We start from the raw sequence: 26,292 nt of genomic DNA, 5'->3' as shown, positions 1-26,292 counted from the left end.
AAATAGAACAAAAAAACAACACAAAATAGAATAAAAATGTATTTACAAAGATAAAACCTCAATTACGCATATAAGTAAATGACATATGGAGGCAATTTGCGGCCGTCTGCTGTCACACAGAGCATCACAGTTATGCACTGCTTCTCATTTCCAGTTTTCATTACTCTCACCTATTTTCTCCCGTTTTGTGAACTGGTATTTCTTGGCATGATGAAGAATATGAGGGTCTGATCAACATTTCCAAGCTGGTACGGTAGTCAGGTCTTTTGTTGCCAATTTGAATACACGCATCACTATACTGTACGCGAATTTAAGATGCAGGCCATTTTAGCGAAGAAATTGGAATACGGTGTATTGTTGTGTCAAACTGAACAGGATTGTGGGCACTGTCTGTCTGTTTAACTGTTTGTCAGCAGCTTTCATGAAACTAAACATGGGGATAATGTAGTGAACTAACGCAGTCACCAAGGAGGAATTATATCATATTTTTCCTTAACTTTTAGCTGCGAGACAGTGTTTTTAGTAGAATACAAACGTGTGTAAAAAACAAACAAAAAAAAAAAACTCAATAAACTCACCTTTTCTCACACCTCCAATGTGAAATTGTTTGATAATGTTCTGTGATTGAATGTTCTCCTGTTTTCCGAAAGACCACACCACATTGAACTTTCTATCGGCCAAGGTCTCACAGGGTATCTCCACCTTCTCATCAACGACCCCAAACATATTCTCAGAGGCAGCCACGGCATCCAGGGCCACTGCAGAGAACAGGGACCTTTACACAGGAGCAGCAAATACAAACACACAGCCTGCCATCCACTACAGAGCACAGGGGCCTTTACACATGAGCAGCAAACACAAACACACAGCCTGCCATCCACTGCAGAGAAAAGGGGCCTTTACACAGGAGCAATAACAAACACAAACACACAGCCTGCCATCCACTGCAGAGAAAAGGGGCCTTTACACAGGAGCAGCAAATACAAACACACAGCCTGTCATCCACTGCAGAGCACAGGGACCTTTACACAGGAGCAGCAAATACAAACACACAGCCTGCCATCCACTGCAGAGCACAGGGGCCTTTACACAGGAGCAATAACAAACACAAACACACAGCCTGCCATCCACTGCAGAGAAAAGGGGCCTTTACACAGGATCAGCAAATACAAACACACAGCCTGCCATCCACTGCAGAGAACAGGGGCCTTTACACAGGAGCAGCAAATACAAACACACAGCCTGCCATCCACTGCAGAGAACAGGGGCCTTTACACAGGAGCAGCAAATACAAACACACAGCCTGCCATCCACTGCAGAGCACAGGGGCCTTTACACAGGAGCAGCAAACACAAACACACAGCCTGCCATCCACTGCAGAGAACAGGGACCATTACACAGGAGCAATAACAAACACAAACACACAGCCTGCCATCCACTGCAGAGCACACACACAGACGTGAATATAATGACAGCACTCTTTTAAATGTTTCCCACAGTCAAGGCATAGCAAAGACTGATAAAGCACAGTGAAAGTATGGCAAAGTGAGATAAAGCACAGTGAAAGCACAGTGAAAAATGTTGTCAGTAGTTTATAGAATAAAACAAAAATGTTCATTTTACCCAAACACATACCTATAAATAGTAAAACCAGAGAACCTTGCAGTGGTCCCATAATTTTTTCCAGAGCTGTATGTATATATATATATATATATATATATATATATATATATATATATATATATATATTTTCATCTCACAGTGCCTACTTTCTGATGTTCAATGTCCTTTGTCCTCAAAACACGATATACACCACATTAAATACAACTCAAATGATCGTTTCTTTCCATAACCTGCTATAGGCCAGGTTTCTAATTTAGTAAAATCTGACATATTCACTGAGCAAATCGGCGTGCAGTATCGCAGTCGTGTTACCCTGTTTGCAGCGCCCAGGAGGTATAGTAGTGTATTTAATCTTGTAAATTGTGATTTTACGATTAAATAATGAATAATTTTTAAAAAAATGCAAAAAAAGTCAATTTTCCAACAGGGTGTAGCAATGGTGAATAAGCATTCACAAATAATGCTTAGAAAACTGTCACTCAATTGGAACTGTGAAACCTCCCTTCATCTCAACATTGTTCAACATTTGTTTTTTCCCTCTGCACGGGATGCGAAGTGTATCGTTTTAATTTACTGAAACGCGTTGGCTCTTTAGAAGTGTAAAGTCATTTACAAAAATTTGGAGATTTATACTTGGTTACTATGGGGTGCCATGTGTGAAAAAAGCGTTAATATTTTAACATGTCTTTTTTCCCAGATTTAACATAAATCTTTTTTTAAATGTGTACATTCAGATATAATTTATAAATCTAATTACAAGATTTAACATTTAGCTAAATATTTAACTGGCTAGCTAAATCTCTAAAAAAAGATTTATTTTTTTTTAATATAAATTTAATTGTTGACAATTTTTTTTTTGATTATTATGATTTTCTCCCCAATTTAGTCGTGTCCAATTATTTTTGTGTTCAGCTCACTGCTACCACCCCTGTGCTGATTCAGGAGGGGTGAAGATGAACACACGCTGTCCTCTGAAGTGTGTGCTGTCAGCATCTTTACACACTGCAGACTCACCATGCAGCCACTCAGAGCTACAGTGTCAGAGAACAATGCAGCTCTGGGTAGCTCACAGGCCAGACCACAGAGGTTGCTGGCTGGTGTGTGGTGAGCTGAGGACAACCTGGCCAACCTAGCCCTGCCTCCCTGTGAGTGATGCTGGGTCAATTGTACGCCACCTCCTAGGAACGCCTGGTCACAGTCAGCAGTGACATTTGAACTTGCAACCTCCAGGCTATAGGGCACATCCACATTAAGCGCCTTTACTGGATGCACCACTTGGGAACCCCTTTCTAAAAAAAAAAGATTGAAAATTTAGCTAAATATTTAACTAAATCTTAAATCTAAACGATTTAACATTTAGCAAAATATTTAACTGGCCAGCTAAATCTGGAGTTTGTATGCAAATGAGCTCCACCCGCTTTGTGCTTCCACGTGATTTGATTGGCTCTTGTAATGCTAATCGGGGAATATGGACATTTCAGCATTACAAGACATTACGTTATTACCATAACCCTGGTTCCCTGAAAGAGAATGACAACCATTACTGAACGGGAAGAGCCTCTCTGACCGTCAGTCTCTGACCAAATATACAAGCTGCCCTATCAGGTAAGTCCCGCCCACCTCCTGCTGAAGAGGGACATCCTCACAGTAGCACATTGCCATTTTCTTTCGAAATCAGAGGTCAGCTGGGGACACGACCTTGAAGGGTAATGGTTGTCATTCTCTTTCAGGGAACCTGGGTTGAATGACAACCATTACCGAATGGGAAAGCTGTACAAAAGCTGTTTTGGCTCCAGATTACCGAAAGTACAGCCCCACGGCAATATCAACAGAGCCCACATGACTCTAGAGCCCAGAGAGGTTTGTCACATCAAGGCGGTAAAAATGCACAAATGTCTGACTACATGTCCATGTAGAAGCATTGCATAACTCATCTAAGGAGGTGCCATGAAGGAAAGCCCACGAAGTTGCCTGGCTTCTGGTAGAATGGGCCGTAATGTCCTCTTGTAACGGGCAGTCCATCTGTTCATACACCAAGCGTATCACATCTGTCACCCAGTGCATTAGATGTTGTTTCGATAGGGCCATGACTTCTAGAGCATGACCCATAGCAGACAAACAGCCGGTTGGATGTCAGTGCCGTTCTATCCAGATAACAGCGCAGAGCCCGAACTGGGCAGAGCGTGTGCTGTCTACGGTCCTCCTCTGACTTGTGTGGGGGAGGTCTGAAAGTTTCCAAAACCACTGATTGGTTAATATGGAAAGAGGATACCACCTTTGGCAAAAAAGATGGATTTGTTCTTAATGTTACCCGCGAGTCACTTCCAGTGAAAGCCATACATGTGTCATTGATGGACAGCGCATGAAACTCACTTACTTGTCTGGCAGATGTAATGGCTATTAAAAATGCCACTTTTAATGAAACAGAGCGCAGTTCTGCCGACGCCATGGGCTCAAATAGGGGACCCATAAGGGCCCGCAGTACCAGTTCTAGATCCCATTGGGGATCATACTTTTCATGGAAGGACGAAGCCTCCAAGCCCCTTTAAGAAACTGCACTGCCAGGAAATGTGCTCCAGGGGACCCCGAGTTAATTTTGTTGTGGCACACTGATATTGCTATCAGGTATACCTTCAAAGTGGACGCTGATTTTCCTGCATCAAACAGGTGTTGTAAGAAGGTTAATATCGTCTCAATTGGGCAAGTCACCGGATTGTGACCTTCGGCAAGGAACCAGTCTTGTTATATGAGTACTGGGCTCTAGTGCTTGCCGCCCTACTGCATCTGGGAAACCTCATCTGAATAGACGGCTCCATTCAATGGCCAGACCCAGAGTTGGAGCTGGGCTGGGTTCCGGTGCCATTATAGCCTTGCCTATGCCTTGCACAGCGGGAGCTGCCACGGCTGATACGGTAACAAGGGGTATCTCGGCCATCTGGGTGCAACCAGCAGAACCTGTGCTCTCTCCACCCTGATCCTCTCTTCCTCTCTAGTGTCAGGGGTATTAATGGTATTGGTGGGAACATATACAAGGCCCCCTGTGGCCAGGGGTGAGCTAGCACATCTACTCCTAGGGGACCCCCGTTTCTCTCCATGGAGAACCATAGAGGGCAATGAGTGGACTTGGCTGTGACTCATGCCGGTTGAAACCTCTCTGAAATCTGCTCCACCACCTGAAGATGCAGCCTCCACTCCAAGCTGTCTGCAGCTCCTCTGGACAGGAGGTCTGCTGCCTTGTTGTCCACATCGGGAAGGTGAACTGCCCTGATGGAACGCAAGTTTCTGTGTGTCCAGGACAGGAGTCCGTGCGCTGCGTGGTGAAGGGGGCGCATTCTCAGCAGCCCTAGTGGAAGGATTCTCAAGGCGGCTGCCATCAGCCCCAACAACTTTGATATAGTTTGACCTGTAGGAGAGCGTCCTCTCTGAATATGGAGAGTGTGTGTGGTCTCCAATGACCGAATCCTGTCTTCTGACAGTGAGGCAAGCATGCTCACAGAGTTCAGTTTGATCCCCAGGAACACTGTCGACTGAGACGGTATGAATGAAAGGCGAGGCTCAGATATTTTCTGTGCGCGGGACGGATCGGGACGTGAAAGTATGTGTCTTGCAGGTCGATCGATGTGAACCAGTCGCCCAGCTGGACGGACTGGAGGATACGCTGTGCTGTCAACATGTTTAACTTCCTTTGTTTCAGGAACAAGTTGAGGACCATGAGGTCCATAATTGGTCTGAAACTGCAGTCCCTTTTGGGCACCAGGAAGTACCTGCAGTAAAAGCCGCTGAGGTCATCTCTTGGACTTACCAAGTGTATAGTGTTTTTCCTTGGAAGATTGGTGATCTCCTGTTGAAGGAGTATCACCCTCGCTGGTTTGACAGTGATGAGGAGCACACCCTTGAAGGGTGGCGGACCTATGCGGAATTGTAAAGCGTATCCGTGTCTTATTGTCGATAGCACCCAGGAGTCCTGGGTGCAGCCTTGCCATGTGTTGTTGCCATTGGTCAGTCCGGTTGTGGGGGCATTTGGTGGCTGCTGGGTCCCCTCTGGGGTGGTCACCCTTGGGCTTGGGAGGGGGCGGGTCTTTCTTAGGCCCTGGCCTCAGTCTCCAGCCAGAGAACTGGCTACCCCTGGCCTGCGGTGGTCCCCTGCAGCTGGGCCTGCCTTTGCCTCTGACTGCTTGTCTATTCTGGGGTGGAGGGCAATATTCAGACCCTTTCACCCTGGCAGGCTGAGAATGCCACCTTGGATGCTGATGGTAAGCTGGAAGGTGCGAAAACTTGGAGGCGACCTCCGTGGCCTTGTGGGACCTCTCAAGGCTTACGTCCATCGTCCAGTAGCACCACCTTTTCGGACTCCATGACCTTGGCTTGTGTCAGCCACAAATGCTGGCAGGCGGCCACCAACGCCACCAGCGACCTCCCTGATGCCTGACCTAACTCCTCTATTAGGTCGGTCATCGCCTTAGCCACTGCCTGGAACTCCCCCGTGTCTGCCTGTGTAGCCCTCAACTGCAGCCTCTCTGCCAACTGATTCTGGTAGAGCGCCAGTATGGCCATGGCATTTGCTGCTCAGGTCGACAGCGCTGCCGATGCGTAAGATTTTTTTGAGCATTGCATCTGTCGTTCTGCAAGGCTTGGATGGACAGATTGGGTCTTTATCCCCCTTGGTGAAGGTGGAACCTTGCACCAAAACCGTGACCGTGTCCCCGATAGTGGGGAATATGCCTTGGCCCGCTTCTTGGGCTCCTGCAGTAAGCAGCAGAAACTCTGCTGTTCTTCAGGCTGAGGGTACAGACGCTGGGTTGCTCCAGGAGGAGCACGCTAGTTCCAGGAAGTCTTGGCATCTAGGGAGGGCATGCTGTGGATGCCCTTTCTGCTGGCTGAAGCAGTTCCCCTTTCCCTTTTGTTCTACCGGCCAGGGAACATCCGTGCTACAGCTGCACGCTGTATTAGGGCCCGGAACTCTTCCCTCTGCAACCGTGGCCTGCCCGATGGAGGTGGCTGGGTCCGAGATGTCCAATCTGGACACGGACAAGGATAGCTTGTCTGGGCTTGGGGGTCTAAGCAGAGGGGATGGGGAATGAGACAGTGGAGACTGGAGCTGCCCGGTGGTAGGGGGCAGCCTGCCCTGAGATTTCAATAGAGTCTCCAGCATGGTCTGCTGACCCCTTACAGTCTCTGCCAGCTCCACAAGGCGCCACTCGGCCGAGCTTGGGCGCCTTCGAGGCGACTGTGACGGTGCACGTCTGCGCCTGCGTGGAGAAGGGGAGTGGTGTCTGAGCCACGACCACCTGTCCCTTGGGAAAGGGGAGCGGTGCCTGCACGGCGACAGCCTGTCCCCTGGTGAGCGTCCCCTCGAGTGGTACCGCCTCGGCAGTGACCATCTCGCCTCCCTTGAGAGGTGTCTGCACGTCTGTACTGGTGGTGCGGTAGGGGAGGGTGACCCAGATGAGCGTGAGAGCAGGGGGTGTCCTGGATAACCTCTGTGGTGGCTCTTGGACCACTGATCTCATTCTCCCCTGGTTGGAAGAAAGACTCTGCTGGGGATAAGGCTGCTCTCCATCGCTTAGTTCTCCACGAGAACTTCCGACATGGAGAGCAGTCCAGCTCATCTGCCAGTGTCTTGGCCGCGTGTTCTGGCCCTAGGGACCTGGCGCAGGATCAATGTTCGTCCTGCCTGGTCAGCTTAGCAGAGCACCGGTCACACTGATGGAAGCCAGCTGAAGACCCAGTCGACTGCACTGACATGTTTGCAGTTGGGTTTTTATTGTTTTTTTTTTTTTTTTTTTAATAAACTGCTGTGCAGCCTGCAGATGCATTTTTTTTTTTTTTTTTTAAACGATCAGTCGGTTCCAAGATCATCGTTGAGGCGCACGCTGTTGGCGCCGAGGTCGACGTCAAGATGAGTGCGGTCGGTGCCAAGTGGGCGGAGCGGAGTCAATCGGCACTGATGTTGATGCCAACGTGTAGAGCAGTCGGAGCTGGGCTGTAGATGGCCTCGAAGCTATTCCCAGGTGCCGAAACAAACTGACGCAAGAATAAAGCAAGGGCACTCTTTTAGACACGCTTAAGCGTGATTTTTACCGTGAATTCATCTTTAATTTGCAGATAAATCCAACAAATTGGACAAATTCAGTACGTAAAAGCAAAAGCAATGTAAGGCATGTAGAGCGGTCAGTGTCGGGCTGTAGACGGCCTCGAAGAGGTTCGCCGGTGCCGAATCAATCGGTGCCGGGAACGGCGCCGAGAAACGCGCTGCCGATGCCGAGACAGTCGTGCCGAGTGGACCTGTTCCAAGGTCGGTGCTTATGGTAGGCACGGTCGGAGCCGAGCTGTATGCGGTGCTGAAGATGTTTACACCGGTGCTGAGTCAATCGGGACCGGGTAGGCGCTGTTTCTTCAACCTCGCGATCGGCGGGAAAAACCGCGGTCGATGCCGGGATATGCAACTGATTCAGTCGCCGTGGTCACCGAGGGCAAGCGCAGCCGCGCTAGGAAAGCCCGAGGATTGAAGGGGGAGCTAAGCCCAAGCTTTATTTTTTATTTTTTGGTCACTGTGATTAAATCGGTGTAGAGGACGATGCCGCGAGCCCACCGGGTATCCTTACAGCACCACAACAGCTCTCATACGGTGCATCAACTACACAAAGCCTCGTGTAGTGAGAGAGTAAAGGCCGCTCGCTAATCCCTGAAGAGGGGTCGAAACCAGCTCTAGCCAGAAAACTGACGTGGGAATATAGCGAGAGCAGTGTTACCAACACTCGAGAGCGTGATTACTGTGGATTTTTATTTAATTTATTTTGAAACCAAATAAATCTGTCAAATTCGGATCGCAAACACAGAAGCAATTTACGACCTGCCTCAGAGAGAAGAGAGAAATGGCGACGTGCTACTGTGAGAACGTCCCTCGTCCGCAGAAGGTGGGCGGGACTTCCCCCTCACACCCGGGCCCTGACAGGGCAGCTTTTGTATATTTGGTCAGAGATTGACGGTCAGAGAGGCTCTTCCCGTTCGGTAATGGTTGTCATTCGAATTGAAAGGGAACTCTTGTTACGAGAGTTAAGATTTGATTAAATATTTAGCTAAATCTTTCTTGTAACTAGATTTATAAATTATATCTGAAGGTACACACTTAAAAATATATTTATTTTCACAATATTTATAAATCTGAGGAAAAAATTCAAGATTTAATTTAAATCTGGAAAAATAGACATATAAAAATATTAACGCTTTTTTTTTTTACACTTGGCACCCAATAGTTACGAACCTGACTAAAGATGTCATGGGGCAAGTTGTACTAACGAGGTCAAACAATAGGTCATCTTTTACTAAACATTTTAAAACTAATAAAGAAACAATTACCATATTTAACACTATCGTAGTATGTTGCTTAAAACATAATAACACAATATTCATAATAAAGTTGAGTTCTTATCTATAAAGAGTAACATGTTTCAAGCTTGCACTGTAAAAAATAAAATATTAGCCTTTTTTAGGCAAATAATTCCTATTATTTTAGTGTTAAGATATTTTTACTTACTAAGCATTTTGTCTGTAAGAATATTTTGCTTGATATAAGAAAATAAGTCTTAACATATTTTACTTAGAAAATGTATCTTAATTTCAAGAATTTCATGAGTAATTTAAGCTTTTTTTCACTAAAAGAAAATCAAAGCTGCTAAATGGCTTTGGCATGAGAAATGACCAGATAAGTTTTCTTGTTTTAAGAATTTGACACATTGATGTTCTGAAAATAAGATAATTTGGTGTTAAGGGTTTTATCAAAATAAATGTCACTAATAATAAAGTCCTTCAATGCTCCAAACAACTGAGAACAAAAACTGGTTTAAATCTGTATGACCAAATGTACAGTGTGTAAAATCTTCTAAAATGAGTTCATATTGTTAAAAAATCCACTCAACAAAAGGCATGTCTGTTTTGATACAAACATTGGCAAGACATATCGATCAGCATACATTCTGATCTTTTAAATCAATGCAAACAAAGTGGGGTGCAATTCAAAATGAATGGCACCTTTTCATTTTGCTGTACAATTAAACTTGAGAAACTTGCTGTGGAATTTCAACATACATTTGCAAAAAAGTATTACATGATTGTGAAAAACCTTAGTTTTAACATTACCTAAAATCAATTTACTGGCACACTGCCACGCCAACCACATGCAGAGCAAATACGTTTGTTTCACTTAATTGGCTCAAGAAATCAGCAAACATATCAAATTCTTTTAAAACATTTATATGACATTTCACGCTTACATTCTTGTGCACATTTACCAGTCAGATAAAGAAAAATGTGGCATTACTGTGCCGTTCTAAACAGACACATGAACATTTACCAGTCAGAGAAGGGAAAACTAGGCAAGATTGGCCTAAATATTAGTAACATCAAATTATTAAAAAACACTGCTTTTCCTTTTTTAGAAATCATGTTAGATTCTTAGTTCATTTGAATGCATTGTCTAGCCATAAAGTTTATGTAATTTTTTTTTGCAGTGTATATCAAAACTAACTGATAAGATCTGATAACAAAAATTATGAAACTACCTAGCCCAGAATATGTAATTTATACAGACAGCGAGTTGGAGCAATGTAGGAAAGAGTTATTTTTTTTATTTTATTTTATTTTTTAATGAAGCGCAGATTAGTGAGAAACACCATAACCAATATGGTTTCAATATTGAGGGCAACAGCAGAAGACGACAGGTATCCCTCCAAACGTGAGATTACTTCAATGGCAAAGCGGCTGGTGGAATTCTATCCCATGCTGGGGGGGAGTTTTTGTGGCAGTCGGCCCGCTTTGGTAGGTATATTTTAACAAAATAAAATAAATGTTAACTAAAAGTTTACCTTTGTTTCTTGGTTTGAAAGGTGTATTTCTGACCTGCAAGTTAAAGCTTTGTAAAAATGTTATACCGTGAAGGTTATGTTCTTGTTAATTTGACTCTTCCTATTTACATGATTTAATCAACTATTCAAAACTAGGGGATCCCTGTGCTGCTTAAGTCTTATTTTCCTGTTTCAGTGGTACTTTGTGGTGTATTTTCATGTTTGATTTGGAACAAGTGCATAACGTACAACCCTTTATCTAATTCTAAGTACTTTGACACGAATATTTATTTTTTCTGTATGATTAGGATTTGCTCTCCAAGCAATTGATAAAGAAGATCCAGAACATTAGGACACCTCAGAAAATGCAGGGTCCTACACTTGTAAGGGGTTGAGGAAAGAAAAGGCTGAGAATGGATGCTGCGCCCACAAGTTATAAGAGCCTTTTGGCATCAGATGAGTATGACGAAGAGTCAGGTGCTTCAACTGTAATATTAGATCTCTAACCTGCAAGGAGCAGTACACCTGAAAGATCTACCAGTGGACATGGGAATGATACTGACACCAAAGAAGGTGAGAACACCACCTCACAGCATTTCTGAAATTTGCGGGGTAAACTGCAGATATTTAAACTAAAGCATTTTATTGTGCACTGCAGAAAATACTTTTTTTTTTCTTCTTCCAGGGACCTCAATGATGGATAGCCAACAGGCCCAAGCAAGGCACTATAATACACTCCGGGAAGTTTTAAACAGGCCCAAACCCAACAAAGAAGTCATAGCCCAGCTACTTAGAATTTGAAGCAAGAAGAGCATTTATTGACTCTGGTACCCTTAAGGACCCTTCAGGGATTTGGATCATGCAAGTTAATACCTATGAAACACCTTGATATTTCATACCAACCCATTAAAACATGTTAGTTTCCTTTTTATACCTTAAGAGGTAAATTGCATATTTCTTATTCTTAGGAGCATTTGTTTCTGATTTGTCAAAACAATTTCCAATGTTGAAATATTTCTCTAGTACTTGATGAGCAGCGTAGCAGTCATTGCCAGAGATAACCCAGACTACATTGTTGAAATAAAGAGAAGATGGTGTGCTTTCCAGGATCAGTTATTTTGCTTCGGTATGATGAAGAAAGTGCTCAAGCCACCAACAACTCTTGACTCGGGTAAGGTTTGACTCAATACCCATTAGTTCATAGTCAGTCGCATACTACTAACAGAAAATAATTCCCATTGTTATTCCTGTTTTCTCAAAGAGAAGAAAGGGCCATCGCCATCTTGAAGGCTTTGCCTGCCATGTTTCCATCTCCATCACTACCACCGAAGAAACTGGGAAATGGAAGTGAGGGAATTGCACATGTTTTTTACGGTAATGTGTGTTTTTTTTGCAGTCTTACATCAACTAGCTTGGACTGACTCCTGTCTGTTATACCTTCAGTTGTAAAACTGACACGTGTGACTTCTCTTTTCCTCCTCTCCTTTTTTCCTCCTATCAGCTCTTTTGGTCTTACATTCAGTTTTACTTCTTTTTTTTTTTTTAGCCTTCAGAGAATCCCGATGCATAGCTGAAGAAAATGTGATGGCTTACTATTATGTGCTTCACATGACCTACCCGAAATGCATGGCAGCAGTGCTAGCAGTGTTGCAGACTGAAGTTCTGCAAGATGCCACCCATGAGAGAGATGCAACAGGTGCAAAAAGGTGATTGGTGAGCTGAAAAAATGTCTTAAGTGAAGGCTGCAAAAAGAAAGCCACTTAACTCTTTTGTGATAATGATGGAGATGTAAACATGGCAAGCAAGGCGTGCACCACACCAGGAGCATTTTGTTAACAGGAAGTTATTTTTTGTCAAGAGGGATGACAGTCTTGACAACATTTGCTGTTTCATCTTACAACATAGACCAGCACTACTAGACTGTTCTTTGTTTTTGTGGTCAAACACATTTTTTGTTAAACAAAAGTTTACAGGTGTGGTCAAACAACTTGCAATACTACAGAGGTGGATGAAGTTGAGAGGGCTAGATGTAATGGCTGGATCACTTGATTTTCTGTTACTAATGTTTATAAGGTCAGAGTGATGCTTGGTTTTCACATCCCTGACATTGTGTAACAGTGAATAGCATTACTAGTTGTTTTGATTGTAATTGTATACAATGTTTTTATAATTTAGGCCAATGTACCTGCCAAATTTATTTTAGAATGGACTGAGCAGTTTATATGTACCAGAATCCAGACAATGTGGTTCCCTTGCACTCAATTGTTTGAAGATGTTGAACAGCTTACCTTGCTATTATGATTGTTTATAAAAAACGTTTGGTTCCTCTTTAGAAAAATCTTCCCAATTTCATCTGGTAACATTGAATAGTTGTTTGCTTAACTTTTGTCATTTAGGATGGGAATATGGAGTTTACGGCTCGGCAGAGTCATAATTTAAAGTTCAGATATTGATATTGGTAAGACATAATCAGATTTTTGAATGTTGTCAATGTTGTACTAGATGTAGTAGTTCTCTTGTCAGTTAGTTTTGGTATACACTGCAAAAAATGTCCATAAAGTTTATGGCGAGACAAAGCATTCAAATTATGTGCACATTAAATGTGATTTCTAAAAAAGAAAAAGCAGTATTTTTTGATAATTTGATGTTACTAATATTTAGGCCAGGCATGCCTCGTTTTCCCTTCTCTGACTGGTAAATGTTCATGTGCACAAGAATGTGAGTGTGAAATGTCAAATAAAGGTTTTAAAATTTGATATGTTTGCTTATTTCTTGTTCCAATCTATTTTAACCCTGTGATTGTTGCTTAAATGAATATTAAGCAAGGCTGTGCATCAGGTAAATTGATTTCTGCCTAGGTTTTAAGCAGTTGTTGTGGGACAAGCATCAATGTTTTAATTCAACATTGTTTTTGCTAAGTTGTTATTCTAGACATTTGCCTAAATTAAGTGATATAATACTAAGTTTGGGTAACATCACTTGAACAGAATGAGCATTGTTTTCTTGTTTTGTAATGTAGCTCAAGTAAAATGAGCGTAATTTTCTTGTTTTAAGGATTTTATGCGTTACAATCGTACTACGACAATTTACTTTTTCCTATATGAAGCAAAAAAGGCTTGTTTTTCTATCTTAGAATTCTGCTTTCATCAATGTAAATCTACTCAATTCTAGTCATGTAGCCTAGTAAAGTAAGTGTAATTTTCTTGTTTTAAAGATTTTGTGCCTTATAATCATACTATTACAATGGATTATAGTCCTAAATTGAGCAAAAAAAATAGTAATTTTTGATTGTTTTACTCTTTTTTTAAGATGTTGGTGGTTTTCTCTGAGCAAGCTAATTTTTCTTATTTTAAGACATTTTTTGAAATCTTACCAAGTCAAATTATCTCACCCCATTGACTGAAAATTTTGCTTATTTTAAGCCAATTTTTCTTAATTTTTTTTTACATTTTTTTTTTTTTTTTTTTTTTTTTTTTAAATGGATTTTTTACAGTGTGGGACTGTCTGTCTGTAGATCCAGGACTGGTGAAAATAATTTTCTGCACACAGTGCAAATAAATCACCTGTTCTGTCAGATTATAGTGTGGATGCTTCACAAGCAGGACTGTTATTGCAGCGTTTAAACATATAAAATCCATTTATACAAAGTCTCCCAGCTTTCTTGAAAAAATCTGCGGTTTGCTTGTTTTTCTTTTGTCCACTCAAGGAACAACACCACTCTGCTCCCCTGCTACATATACAAATGGCTCGCTCCACTACGCTCACACTCTGGGTGTTCCTGTGTGTGAAACTGACAGCAGAGACCTCAGTCAGAACTGTGGTGCAAGCAGGGGGGTGTGACCTCTGGACAACATGTTCTTTGTGTGTGTGTGTGTCTCTCTTCTTGCTGTGGGTGCTACTGGAAAATGGGTGGTTGCAAATGCTGCAGTCATTGAAGTCAAACCATGGCCAAGAAAAGCAAAGGAATGGATATGGCCTTTTATGAAGAGATTGAAGGCTTTACAAATGCCTTGCATTGGCCTAACTTCATAACACCTCTACAACAGGGAGAATGTTTTCTTTTCAGTATTAAAATGTGTTAGTATACTACCCTTTAGCACTGACATGCATATGTACCTTTTTAACCATTCATAACATTGTAGTTTTGTACCTATGTAAATATAAATATATTAATACCTACCAAAATAGACATATTGTTTTCACCACTGACGGATGTACATTTGCATCTAAAAGAATACAATGTTTACACTTTCAATAATGGCCAAAAGTCCTTTCTGGCATTATTTTACTTTCAAATCTTTTCTCATTTCTTGTATATTACTCTACTTATTACTGTCTTTATATCTTTCCCTCGCTTTATTCATTATTTGATGAAGTAAAAAAATAAGTGATACCTGTCATAAAAAAATTTGCAAATATAAAAAACAAGTTAGAAAAACGCAACAGCCATTTAAAGTGATGATATCAAACACAAAAGCCCAAATTAGGAGAAGCAATTGGGGCAACCTTGTCAAGCATCAAGCAAATAGGCCCAATTGGAAAGGTGCTGGGGCCCAACATTCACATAACTGTTGTTTCTAACTTGGCTTGTTAGACATAATAGACATATTTGACCTGAGATCTGATAGTGATGTTTTGAGCGGGACAATAATAAATGACGAGGTGTATGGCAGGTTTTTTTTTTTTTTTTTTTTTTTTTTTCTGGCAGACACTGCTAATTCTTATTTCACCACTGTTGATTTTGTTAACGTATTATTTCAACGTGGTGATGCTAAAGCCGTTGTTCCACAATCCTTGCTAGTGTTACACAAATTTGCTGTATATATTCCAAAACCGTTGATATGATCTAAGGGCAAAGAAGTCAGCTGGAAATAAACCTTTAGAAAGGCTATTGATTTTGTTACTCTTATTAGTATCTGGCAATGTACAGGCTAATCCTGGTCCGGTACCTGGTGTAAATAATTTGCAATGTCTTTCAATACCGGCCAATTTTGGGAATAGACATGGTCTTGGTTTCCTCCATATTAAAGCAAGGAGTCTACTTCGAAAATTGGACCTGTTGAAATCCTGGTTTATAGTTGCTAAACCTGATATTGTTGTAATTTCTAAAACTTGGTTAAATACCTCTGTTTCTCACAGTATTGTGCAAATAGATGGATACAATGTTTATAAATGTGATTGTAAGGGAAGAGCAGGAGGGGCTGCTATATTCATAACTCTTAAATTACATGCTTCAGTGTTAATTTCACAATCAGTGCCCCATCAATTTGAATTACTGGCTGTGCAGATTGGGCTTTCTGATGCTTCTCTGACTGTTATTGGTTGTTATAGGCCTCCCTCTGCAGTCAGTGAAACTATATGAACTTTATCAGAAATTTAATCTAAACTGATTCACACAGAGATCATTTTAATTGGTGATTTAAATTGGGACTGGCTAACTGTAAAATCAGAAGGGTTTAGAGAATTGTGTAATTCTTTACATTTGACCCAACTTGTCTATAAAGCTAGTAGCAATACCTTATTAGATGTTATGCTGACTAATTATGTACATGAATATTCCGCTACTGGAATCTTTCCTAACTATTTGAGCGATCGCTGTACTGTAGCATGTCTAAGAAGTACTAAAATTCCAAAATCCACTCCCTGTATTGTTTTTAAATGTTGTTTTAAACATTTTACTGAGCAGGCGTTTTTACATGATTTTTTAAGTCTTGATTGGGCTAGAATTGTATTAATCCCAACAGTTGAGGAGGCTGTGACATTCTTTCAACAGCAGTTCATAAAAATAGCTAATAAACATGCACCTATAAAGAAGTTCAAAGTGAAAGGTAGAGATAATCCTTGGTTTACTCAGGATCTTGCTGAACTTATACATCAAAGGAACAGATGTTGGGCTGTAGCTAGAAAGACCAAAAATACACAGGACTGGTGTGCATTTATAAAATTGAGAAATAAGTGTACTTTATTAACTAAGACATCTAAATCTGATTATTATCTGAAAGAATGACTGAAGAATATAGTAATCATACTCATTTCTGGAAAACTATAACATCTTTACAGCATAAAAATAATAATATTGTTTCTGATAAAACTAGCATGTTACATGCTTTTAATGAGCGTTTTTTCAAAGCAGGTCATATTTTTGAACAAAATAAAGAAGCCTCTAGTGTCAAGACCACATATAATTGAGAGAGTAACAGCCCTCCTGGTTTTGATAGTTTTCAGTTTCAGTTCAGTTACTAATTTACAATCTGATTTTGACTCCATTCAAAAAGCTTTAATTGATCTAAAGCTTCTTTTAAATTCCAGTAAGACTAAAGCTATGGTGTTCTCTGCTGCAAGGAAAACTGCTCCTGTGACGCTAACTTTAGTTACTTTAGATCACAAGGACATTGAGTTTGTTGATAAATACAAGTATTTAGGTATCTAGTTGGATAGGAATCTGAATTTTTAGGCTCATATTGAACATCTTGCAAAAAAAACTGAAATTTATGTTGGTTTTTTTGTACAGACTGAAATGTTGTTTTTTTCTATGGAAACAAAAAAGAGGCTTATTGCTTGTATGTTTTTGCCGTAAATTGACTATGGTGATGCAGTATATAGGTTTGCATCACCATCAACTTCAGGTAAACTGGACTCACTATATCATGCAGCATTGAGGTACAATACAAATGCAAGATTTAATACTCATCACTGTATATTATACGATTTGGTAGGCTGGACTTCTTTGGCTTTATGCAGGTTGAAGCACTGGTATATTCTGGTATATAAGACTATTCAATGTAAATTACCCTATTATTTAAATTAATACCTTCTAGCTTCCAATAGTAACCATAGCCTCAGATCTCATTCTTTTCTCAAATGAGGCTGGTAAAGGATCCTTTGCTTATTTTGCCCCATGGTCCTGGAATGAGTTCCAGTCCAAAGTAAAGATGCAGACCCAGATATATCTATTGCAATTTAAGAGTAAACTGCATGATTGTGACTGAGAGTTGTACTTGTTTTAAATAGTTGACTACTTTTGTGTATTTTGATTATGGTTTTAAATGTGATTTGCCTGTGTCTTAATTGTATTTTATTGTGTATTTGTTCTTGTTGTCTGATTGACTTGCTGCTACCTGCTTGAGTATGTCTCACTTGTAAAATAGGTTTTAATCTCAATGTGACTACCTAGTTAGATAGAGGATAAATAAAAAAAATACACCTGCCTCATTTAAAACACAATCAATTATTGATTAACTGGTCCTGCAATCAAGGTCCAGAGTTTCTTTAATTCTAGCCACATTCTCACATGGAAATGCAGTGCAGGCCTAACCTTACCCCATTGCTGGGTCCAATCAATATACACACTTAACAACAAACACTACTGAACATGTATTAAATAAACACATTAAAAAATGACAATAAAGATAATATTATTATTGATATTGCTAGTGGAATAATTCTGCACATTTATACTGCAGAATATGGATGTGCTGGTATAATATAGGTTACAGTGTTAACACAAAATAATCCAAGATAAACACTTTTTACAAGTGAGGGGTTTTCACCCTGTCACTCATGAAGATTAAATACACAGATCAACACAAGAGACTAGAACTCAACTAGGTTACAGTGTTAACAAAAAATAATCCAAAAGAAACACTTTTTACAAGTGAGGGGTTTTCACCCTGTCACTCATGAAGACTAAATACACAGATCAACACAAGAGACTGGAACTCACCTGTGCACCAGACCCACAGCGACACGAATACAGTCTTCCTCTCGTACAAACACATCTCTCCAGAACATCTGCACGAAACAAAACATACACAACAAAAAAATCACACCAGGGGAATTGAGTCTACACTGGCCTCGCAGTCCTGTCCTTCACCCCACTCTGGAGCCCTGGGTTCCAGTCTGGAGCGAAGCAAAAAGCCATGTTTCATTCTACAGCATTGTCTTTGAAATATCTGCTCATTCCCAAGTATATTATACAATATTATCAGAATATGTTTAAGAGACTGGATTCTAAAGCCTTAGTTAGGCTTACTTTCAGGGGAAGCAGTGGTAATGTTGCTAATGCTAATAAGTGATAGGACAAGGGTTTTAAAGAAGCCATGGTAAGCGTTCATTTAAATGGGGACAGTGACAGTATTGCTATGGAGGGAGAGAGGCAGGAAGGGAGGGAAGGAAGGAGGGAGGCACAATATGAAAGGCTCCTGCTAGCACAGTGGGCGAACCAGAAAGCCGTGTGAGCTAGCATAGAATCAACCACACACCCACTACCTGACATACTGCACACCACACATACACAGACACACACACACAGAGCACTGTGCCAGAGGTACTGCACACACCACACACACACACGCATACACACACAGACACACATACACAGAGCATTGTTCCAGAGGTGCTGCACACACACCACGCACACACACGCATACACACAGAGACAGACAGACAGACACACACACAGAGCACTGTACCAAAGATACTGCACACACACACACACACACACACACACACACACACACACACACACAGCACTGTACCAAAGATACTGCACACACCACACACACACACACAGACAGACAGACACATACACATAGCACTGTACCAAAGATACTGCACACACACACACACACACACACACACACAGTCACACACAGACTCACTGACACACTGGCACTGAATTAAGTAGAGGAGTACTTTGGCTAGTGCTTTCCTCAGACTGTAAGGGTCTCAGTATGCTAAGTATTATGCAGTGCATCATGATAAATGTGATGGTCCTGATAGGCTACTTGTATTATGCAGAACCAGATCAAATGATCATTTAATGACAGACCATTTTGTTAAAAGACAAGGTGGATATCCATTCAGGAACCGGTGCACTGCAATGAGCTGGGCTGTAGTGCTTGTGGTCTTGTGTATACAGCATTTTATGATTCAGACATTTATATATATATATATATATATATATATATATATATATATATATATATATATATATGAACAGAATTTAGATATTTTATTTAACATCATGTAACAAAGAAACTGCAAAATCGGAAAAGTTCACCGGAAGCCATAATTAGTAGCACAGAATTTAATGATAGATTTCGAAATGTCACATTTTTCAATTTGTCAGTTTTTCATTAAGTATTGTATATGGAAAACTACAAAGCGGTATGTAATTCAATATGTTAATGTAATTTTATTCAGCAGGTATCATTTGACTTTAGGAATCAAAATGAGTTCATTCTAGAGCTGTACACACCTCTATTAGGCTATATCTTGTAAAGAAAGTATCTTGATTAATCGCAAGGTGATGATTTCCTCTTGTGTTTGTTGAGTGGATCTGAGATGCTGTATGGCTTGGTTCATCCCAGACTGCAATAACTGAATCGGAAGGCAGATGTTTGAAAAGGTAAGATTATTCCGGGGGCCTGGCCCAGTGGCTGCAAGACACAAAAATGTGTAGCCATTCAATGAACGGCCTCTTGTAAGTGTAGTGGTCAATGAAGGCTAAACCAATATTGTGAGCAAAGTTGAGGTAAGCTGTTATCAACAGAGATGTCTTTCTCCTCAACACAAACTAAGTGCCACATTTGTTGTGTCTAATGCTATATGTGTGTATTTTTTTAAATATTGAAATCAATAAATAGAAATATACTAACATAGCAATTAGTAGTGTGCTCATTTGCACACATCAAATTAGTTCCTTACATAAGATTTGACCTCACATGATTGTTTTGTTGGGGTTTTCTTTTGGCAGGTGTGCATTAAGGGAAATTGCATGAACTCATTGTATGATTAGATATAGCAGCATTTAGGGGTATAAACTGAATGGAATGTTAATTAGAGAATACACTGAGTTTTACGGAGCCTGTGTAAATAGTTGCTGAATCTGCAAGGCACAGCCTCTAGTGCTGTGTGAAGCAGAACTCTTTGCTAAAATAATGATACGAAGCAAACGGAATGCAGAGACACAGTTCTTTCCGCGGGGAGAACCCGCCCAACGAGGAGTGCTGCTCTCAGTAATACGAGAGCGCTGATACCTTCCCTGCTTCAATAATTATTGGGTTGCAGCGAAACACAACTCAGATTTCCAATTTCTAATTTTCTCTGTGCTGAATCTGGTTCTACATATCTAGGAAATAATGCCCTTATAACATTTTCCATAACAAAGTATGGCAGAGTGTGATAAAGCACAGTGAAAGCATGGTAAAGCAAAGACAAGCATTGCAAAGCACAGAGAGGTATGTCAAAGCATGTTAAAAAAAAATGCCCCATAGTAAAAGCAGAGCAAAATGTAACAAAGCACAGTGAATACATTCTAAGGCACAGGTAAGCATTGTAGAGCACAGAGAGGTGTGGTAAAAGCATATTAAAGCATGGTAAACTATGGGCAAAGCATGGGGGAAAACTACAAAATTACCATGCAAATGTAATGTGATAAACTTAGAAGGGTAAATGCTTAGAATGTTTTGTTTCTTCACTGTTTTGTTTAAATTTTAAATACATTTATTTAGCTAAAACATGGTTAGCACTCCTTTAAAGGGAGGTAGTGATAGTGTTAATAAAGCTAATAAGTGAATGGGTTTTAAAGAAGATGTGGTTAGCACTGCTTTGATAATGCTGCCGTGCTGACAGGAGCTGAGAGAATGGCTTGGTGTGCATTCCTCTGAAGCAGCAGATATGAAGCTGGTTAAAGTGTTTTGAGGTGGGCTGTCGATATTTTTGTCTTCTGTCACTCTTTTCCCCCCTGCAGTGCCTTTGTTCTGCGAAATATATTTTTACAACCCCCTCCATGCCCAACTTCCTTCAGATTTCAAGATCTGAGCGAGACCACAGCAGCCACAGAGCGCTGCTTCATTCAACCATTTCTCACCCCCTCTTTGCAGGAACACAGAGACACCACACTCTCCAGACTTTACACTGAAAGGGACACTTTACACAGTGAACACTCCACATCTCACGATTCGATCACTAGAGGTGTCCTGATACTTGTATTGATCACTAGAGGAGTCCTCTTACTCGTATTGATCACTAGAGGTGTGCGATACTCGTACTGATCATTACAGGTGTGTGATACTTGTATTGATCACTAGAGGTGCCTTGAAACTCTTATTGATCACTAGAGGTGTGTAATACTCGTATTGATCACTAGAAGAGTCGTGTTATTCGTATTGATCACTGGAGGTGTGCAATACTGATCATTACAGGTGTGTGATACTTGTATTGATCACTAGAGGTGCCCTGAAACTCTTATTGATCACTAGAGGAGTCCTGATACTCTTATTGATCACTAGAGGTGTGTGGTACTCATATTGATCACAAGAGGTGTGTGATACTCGTATTGATCACTAGAGGTGTGTGGTGCTCATATTGATCATAAGAGGTGTGTGATACTCGTATTGATCATAACAGAGATGTGTGATACTCGTATTGAACACTAGTGGAGTCCTGACACTTGTATTGATCACAAAGATGTGTGATTCTTGTATTGATCGCTAGAAGTGTCCTGATACTCGTATTGATCTCAAGAGATGTGTGATACTTGTATTGGTCACTAGAGGTGTCCTGATACTCATATTAATAACTAGCCCTTCATGGTCCTATGTCGGACCAGGTCCGACATTATGCTTTTTCCTTTCCGGTCCGATGTCGGACCCTGTCCAACGTCATCAAAAAGCACAAGCACAGGTCCCTAGTCATTTTTTCTCTGGAAAAAGCAGAGAAAACATTTCAATGGCCGAGTGAGACCGATAGGAGCAGAGAGAAGCCAGAAAAAAAGGAGCAGATCTGAGCAATACACAGAGGCCCTGCACCACAGACCTAACACGGACATAAACAACAAGATAGCTGCTTCCGCATTGAGTGCTCAAAGAATATCACTGACACTTGCAGAGCTTGATGAGATGTTATAGTAATAAAATAATGACTTGGATCGCATTATTGAGGAGTTTGGTGATAAAATGAGTGATCAGGAGAGGAGTTAACAATATGCACGACTATGAAGAGGTATGTGATAAATACAGCAAACAATGGGTGGGGCTTGGCTGGAGATGCAGTACTGAGTGCAGGGCCTTTTAAACCTTTTTTTACTGTGAAAAAAAAAAAAGTTTTAAACAGCACATGTAAAATAAACAGTGTGTGAGAAAATAAATTGGACCTGGCGCACCTGACAGGCGCTGAATAAATGAACCGCTAAGGGCTAGAGGTGTGTGATACTCCTATTGATCACTAGAGGTGCCCTGATACTCGTATTGATCACTAGAGGTGCCCTGATACTCGTATTGATCTCTAGAGGTGCCCTGAAACTCATAATTTCCGAGTAATTACCTTTAAGAAATGTGATGTTGTTTGGCATTCATTATATGGAACAAAATGTGTTAACTACTCAACAGAGAATAATGCGGTCCCTCGATTGCCCTCGTTTACATAATTATTGGGTATTAATCAATACCAATCTGACATATTTAATATAAAACCTGTCGTGATTAAACAAACTAAATATCCCTTTCCTTAGTTTCCTTAGAAATGCATCACATCTGCAGTGGATTGTGGGATTGTAGTCCTGGGCAAGGTGTAATCTCTGATAAAACTCAGCAAAAAAAAAACTAATCCCAGTTTCCACAGCTGTTAGCTCTTGAGTTAGGTTTAAGGAAAGGTCATGACTATGTGAAGAATCAGTTGTCTTTGCTAATTTTGAAACATTTTCTTTGTCGGGGCAGTAAAATGTCAGCACCCCAGATGAAACAAAAATCCGCCTCCGATCAGCTTTTAAAAATTGCCGTTGATTGGTACTCAGTTGTAAAGATGAGGGAAGGCCAGCTTTTCCTGTTTTGAAATCAACACATTATTAAATATTTATGCTTAGATTTTTTTTTTTTTTAATACCACAAATGCGGTTATTCCACAGTTAATCAGAAACTAAAAGTACTGTTTTTTTTTTCACGTAAAAGAGCCCTTTGCTGATTCCCTGTTTTCAATACTTTGTGTTTCTTTGAGGTGCGAGTCAGACAGAGAAGTAAACAGGGAGCACTGAATCCACGCTTTCAGAACATGTATCTTTTCTCGTGTTTAATATCCTGTTACATGTGATCTGTGTGATTCTCTGTTTTGTTTCTGCACAGGCTGTTACTGACAAGGCACACTCAGTATTCGAGCAACACAGTAATCATCCACTTTTCAACCACTCCTAAAAGCTGAATTCATCTCTGAAGTGAGAAAGTGGTTTTATAAATGAACACTAGGGGGAGCATGAAGCTGCTGTAATTTCTGTCCTCCTTCCTGTAACTGCAGTGACTGCCCGACAGTAAATAGGGAAACTCTCATCACAACTGTCTGCTACACAACCCCCTACTGGTTATTTTACAGACTGCTTCAATTCAGAAACAACTAGTTCAGTTTTTACTGTAGAAATACCCCCACGTGGACCCCAAGTGGGCAAGACGAACTGGGCTAAAGGATATGTCCTGCACTGACCCTATGTGGGCAGTGTATGGGCTCTATGTGGTTTCAAATGTTTTAATGAGCCATCCAGTCTAGTACTAATAATAAATAATAATAATAATAATAATAAAATAATAATAATAATAATAATAATAATAATGAAGTCCAGATTCTAATGTTTCAGGTTTTAAACTTTATTTAATAAAAACAAGTGACTTTCTCCGGTACTTCCTGATCGATATATATATTTAATAATCTACTCGTGTTCGAGCACCAAGCAATGATTTAGTACCAAATCACAAATATATATATATATATATATATATATATATATATATATATATATATATATATATATATATATATATATATATATATATATACATATATGACAGTGATATGAATTTGGTATTTCAATGTGTTAATTAAAAGCAATAAAATGTATCCAAAGTGTACGTAAAATTCACATGGGAGCTCATAAAAGCACACATGTTCCATGTCCCACACAGCCCACATTTACACTGCTCAGCCTAACCACCTACTACTCACATGGGGCCGAGTTGGGTGTGCTGGCTAGCACCCGGTAAACAAGAACACATTAGAGATCAGAGCTGTAGATTTCTTTTTTTTTTTTTTTTTTTTTTTAGGTTGTGATATTATTACAGGTGCTGGTATCAAATTTCACAAATACAGTTAAACTTCAGTGTGATGCGCACTCGTGGAATATAGAAGATGCATCTGCTGTAGTCATTCTTTAGCACCACATTAATATAGAAAGTGCTTATTTGTAGCTCACATGTGGAGAATGACAGTGAGTGGGGTGGAACAGGAGTGAGAGGGGGGCTGCATTCCTGTACTGCGCATTTCAACTAGAATTATAATGCTCTATTATGATGTTTTTTACATTTGCTTCATTCTATATTTATGTATAATTATACTAATACACGTCATGTGATTAGTAGCCGCATTTTACAGCAGGCTACATTTTAAACGAAAACAAATTTACACATTTTAAATAGGCATCACTTTATATGAAAGTGTTGCTTATTAATGTTTCATAAATGTTTTATAAATATATAATATATGCTTAATAACTATGATATAGAGTGTTAGTGAAGCATTATAGATGATATTATAACTATGTAATATCCACAGACAGAATTATCTTTCTATTAAGGGGACAGTTTTTAGCCACCTATTGTACTTTGGGATGTTTAAACTGTAATTCCATCTATGGCTATTATGTAGTTCTAAATTACCTATAATGCTTTATTAATTCTCTATAACATAGTTATTAAGTATCTATTATATATTTATAAAACATTAGTAAGCAGCACCTTAACATAAAGTGTTACCGTAATAGGTCGCTTTTTAAAGTAGCAGCAGTTACAATGGACAGCATTCAAATGAATGTCAGTGTACTTTATTTGATTTACACATCCAGAACTCTCTCCCTTTTTATACAATAAATAATACACACTATTTATAATATACATTTACACAAAAAGCCCTCTACATGCGCATAGCTCCTGCCCTGCCACCGTGTTGTATACACTTCCATTAGTGTCTTGTAATCTACACAGCAAAAAAGAAGAGCCTGATCGTGGCGGATAAACAGATAGGATGGATATGTGACGGCTTTGAGGCCATGGCATTGCTGCTGTGGTTTTCTGAGGAAGGGGAGCACAGGGAGCATCAAGGGTTTTTTTTTTTCACTTTTTTTATCTGCGTTTGATCTGCTGACACCTGCACAGCGCCTCTCCTCGACATCAACAGTTAAAAAACCAGTAACCTAAAAACCTGTTTTCCTGTGATGATGAGAGAGAGAGAGAGAGAGAGAGAGAGAGCACAATGTTTGAAGTGAAAAAAGAATAATAATAGTAATATAATGAGAATGATACTGAGTGTCCTGCTACCTGCCCCACAGCAAAGCCAACACATGGAGGATTGCTGATCCCACAGCAAAGCCAACACATGGAGGATTGCTGATTTGTTCCGATTCACTGATCTGAATTTGTACCGTAATAAAAACTCCTTGTCCAGTCTTCATTCTAAATTGTTGATGCTTATATCTCATCAGAGGGTGTGGTTCAATTTAAATGAAAAATAAAACACTTTTAATCATAGAAAAACAAAAGCTGCCTAACAGGCTTTTAACATAACAGCTCACTGTAGCAGAGTGACAGCATACAGGGAGCCCAAAACAGACCTAACTGCAGCACAAAGGGCCAGGTTTAAATACAAGAGGGACAGGCTAAATTGGCAATCAATTAAGCAACCAGCCTGACCAGCTGCATTCGCAGGGTTAAATCTTTCTTCCAGTCAGCCTCTAATCCAGCCACATATTCACGAGGAAATGAACAGCTTCAGATAACATTTATATTAC

The 26,292-nt window shown here is 40.3% G+C and overlaps 1 protein-coding gene across 4 annotated transcripts in view; it reads right to left on the bottom strand.

The window, feature by feature from the left end:
* Positions 1–26,292, bottom strand: part of LOC121326046 — a 61,324-nt gene that overhangs the window by 16,526 nt on the left and 18,506 nt on the right. For 3 of the 4 annotated variants that reach the window (XM_041269194.1, XM_041269195.1, XM_041269196.1), the window contains 2 exons: positions 18,190–18,257; positions 579–758 (listed from right to left, as the gene is read on the bottom strand). In XM_041269194.1, coding sequence (XP_041125128.1) covers positions 579–758; positions 18,190–18,244 — 235 coding nt within the window. In that variant the 5' untranslated portion in view covers positions 18,245–18,257. Of the gene's footprint in view, positions 1–578; positions 776–1,022; positions 1,361–18,189; positions 18,258–26,292 lie in introns of those variants that run through there. The other variant, XM_041269197.1, reaches the window with a different exon arrangement.

The sequence above is a fragment of the Polyodon spathula genome, chromosome 13 (genome assembly GCF_017654505.1).
Source record: "Polyodon spathula isolate WHYD16114869_AA chromosome 13, ASM1765450v1, whole genome shotgun sequence".
NCBI lineage: Eukaryota > Metazoa > Chordata > Actinopteri > Acipenseriformes > Polyodontidae > Polyodon > Polyodon spathula.
This window is presented reverse-complemented; position numbering and strand designations above follow the sequence as displayed.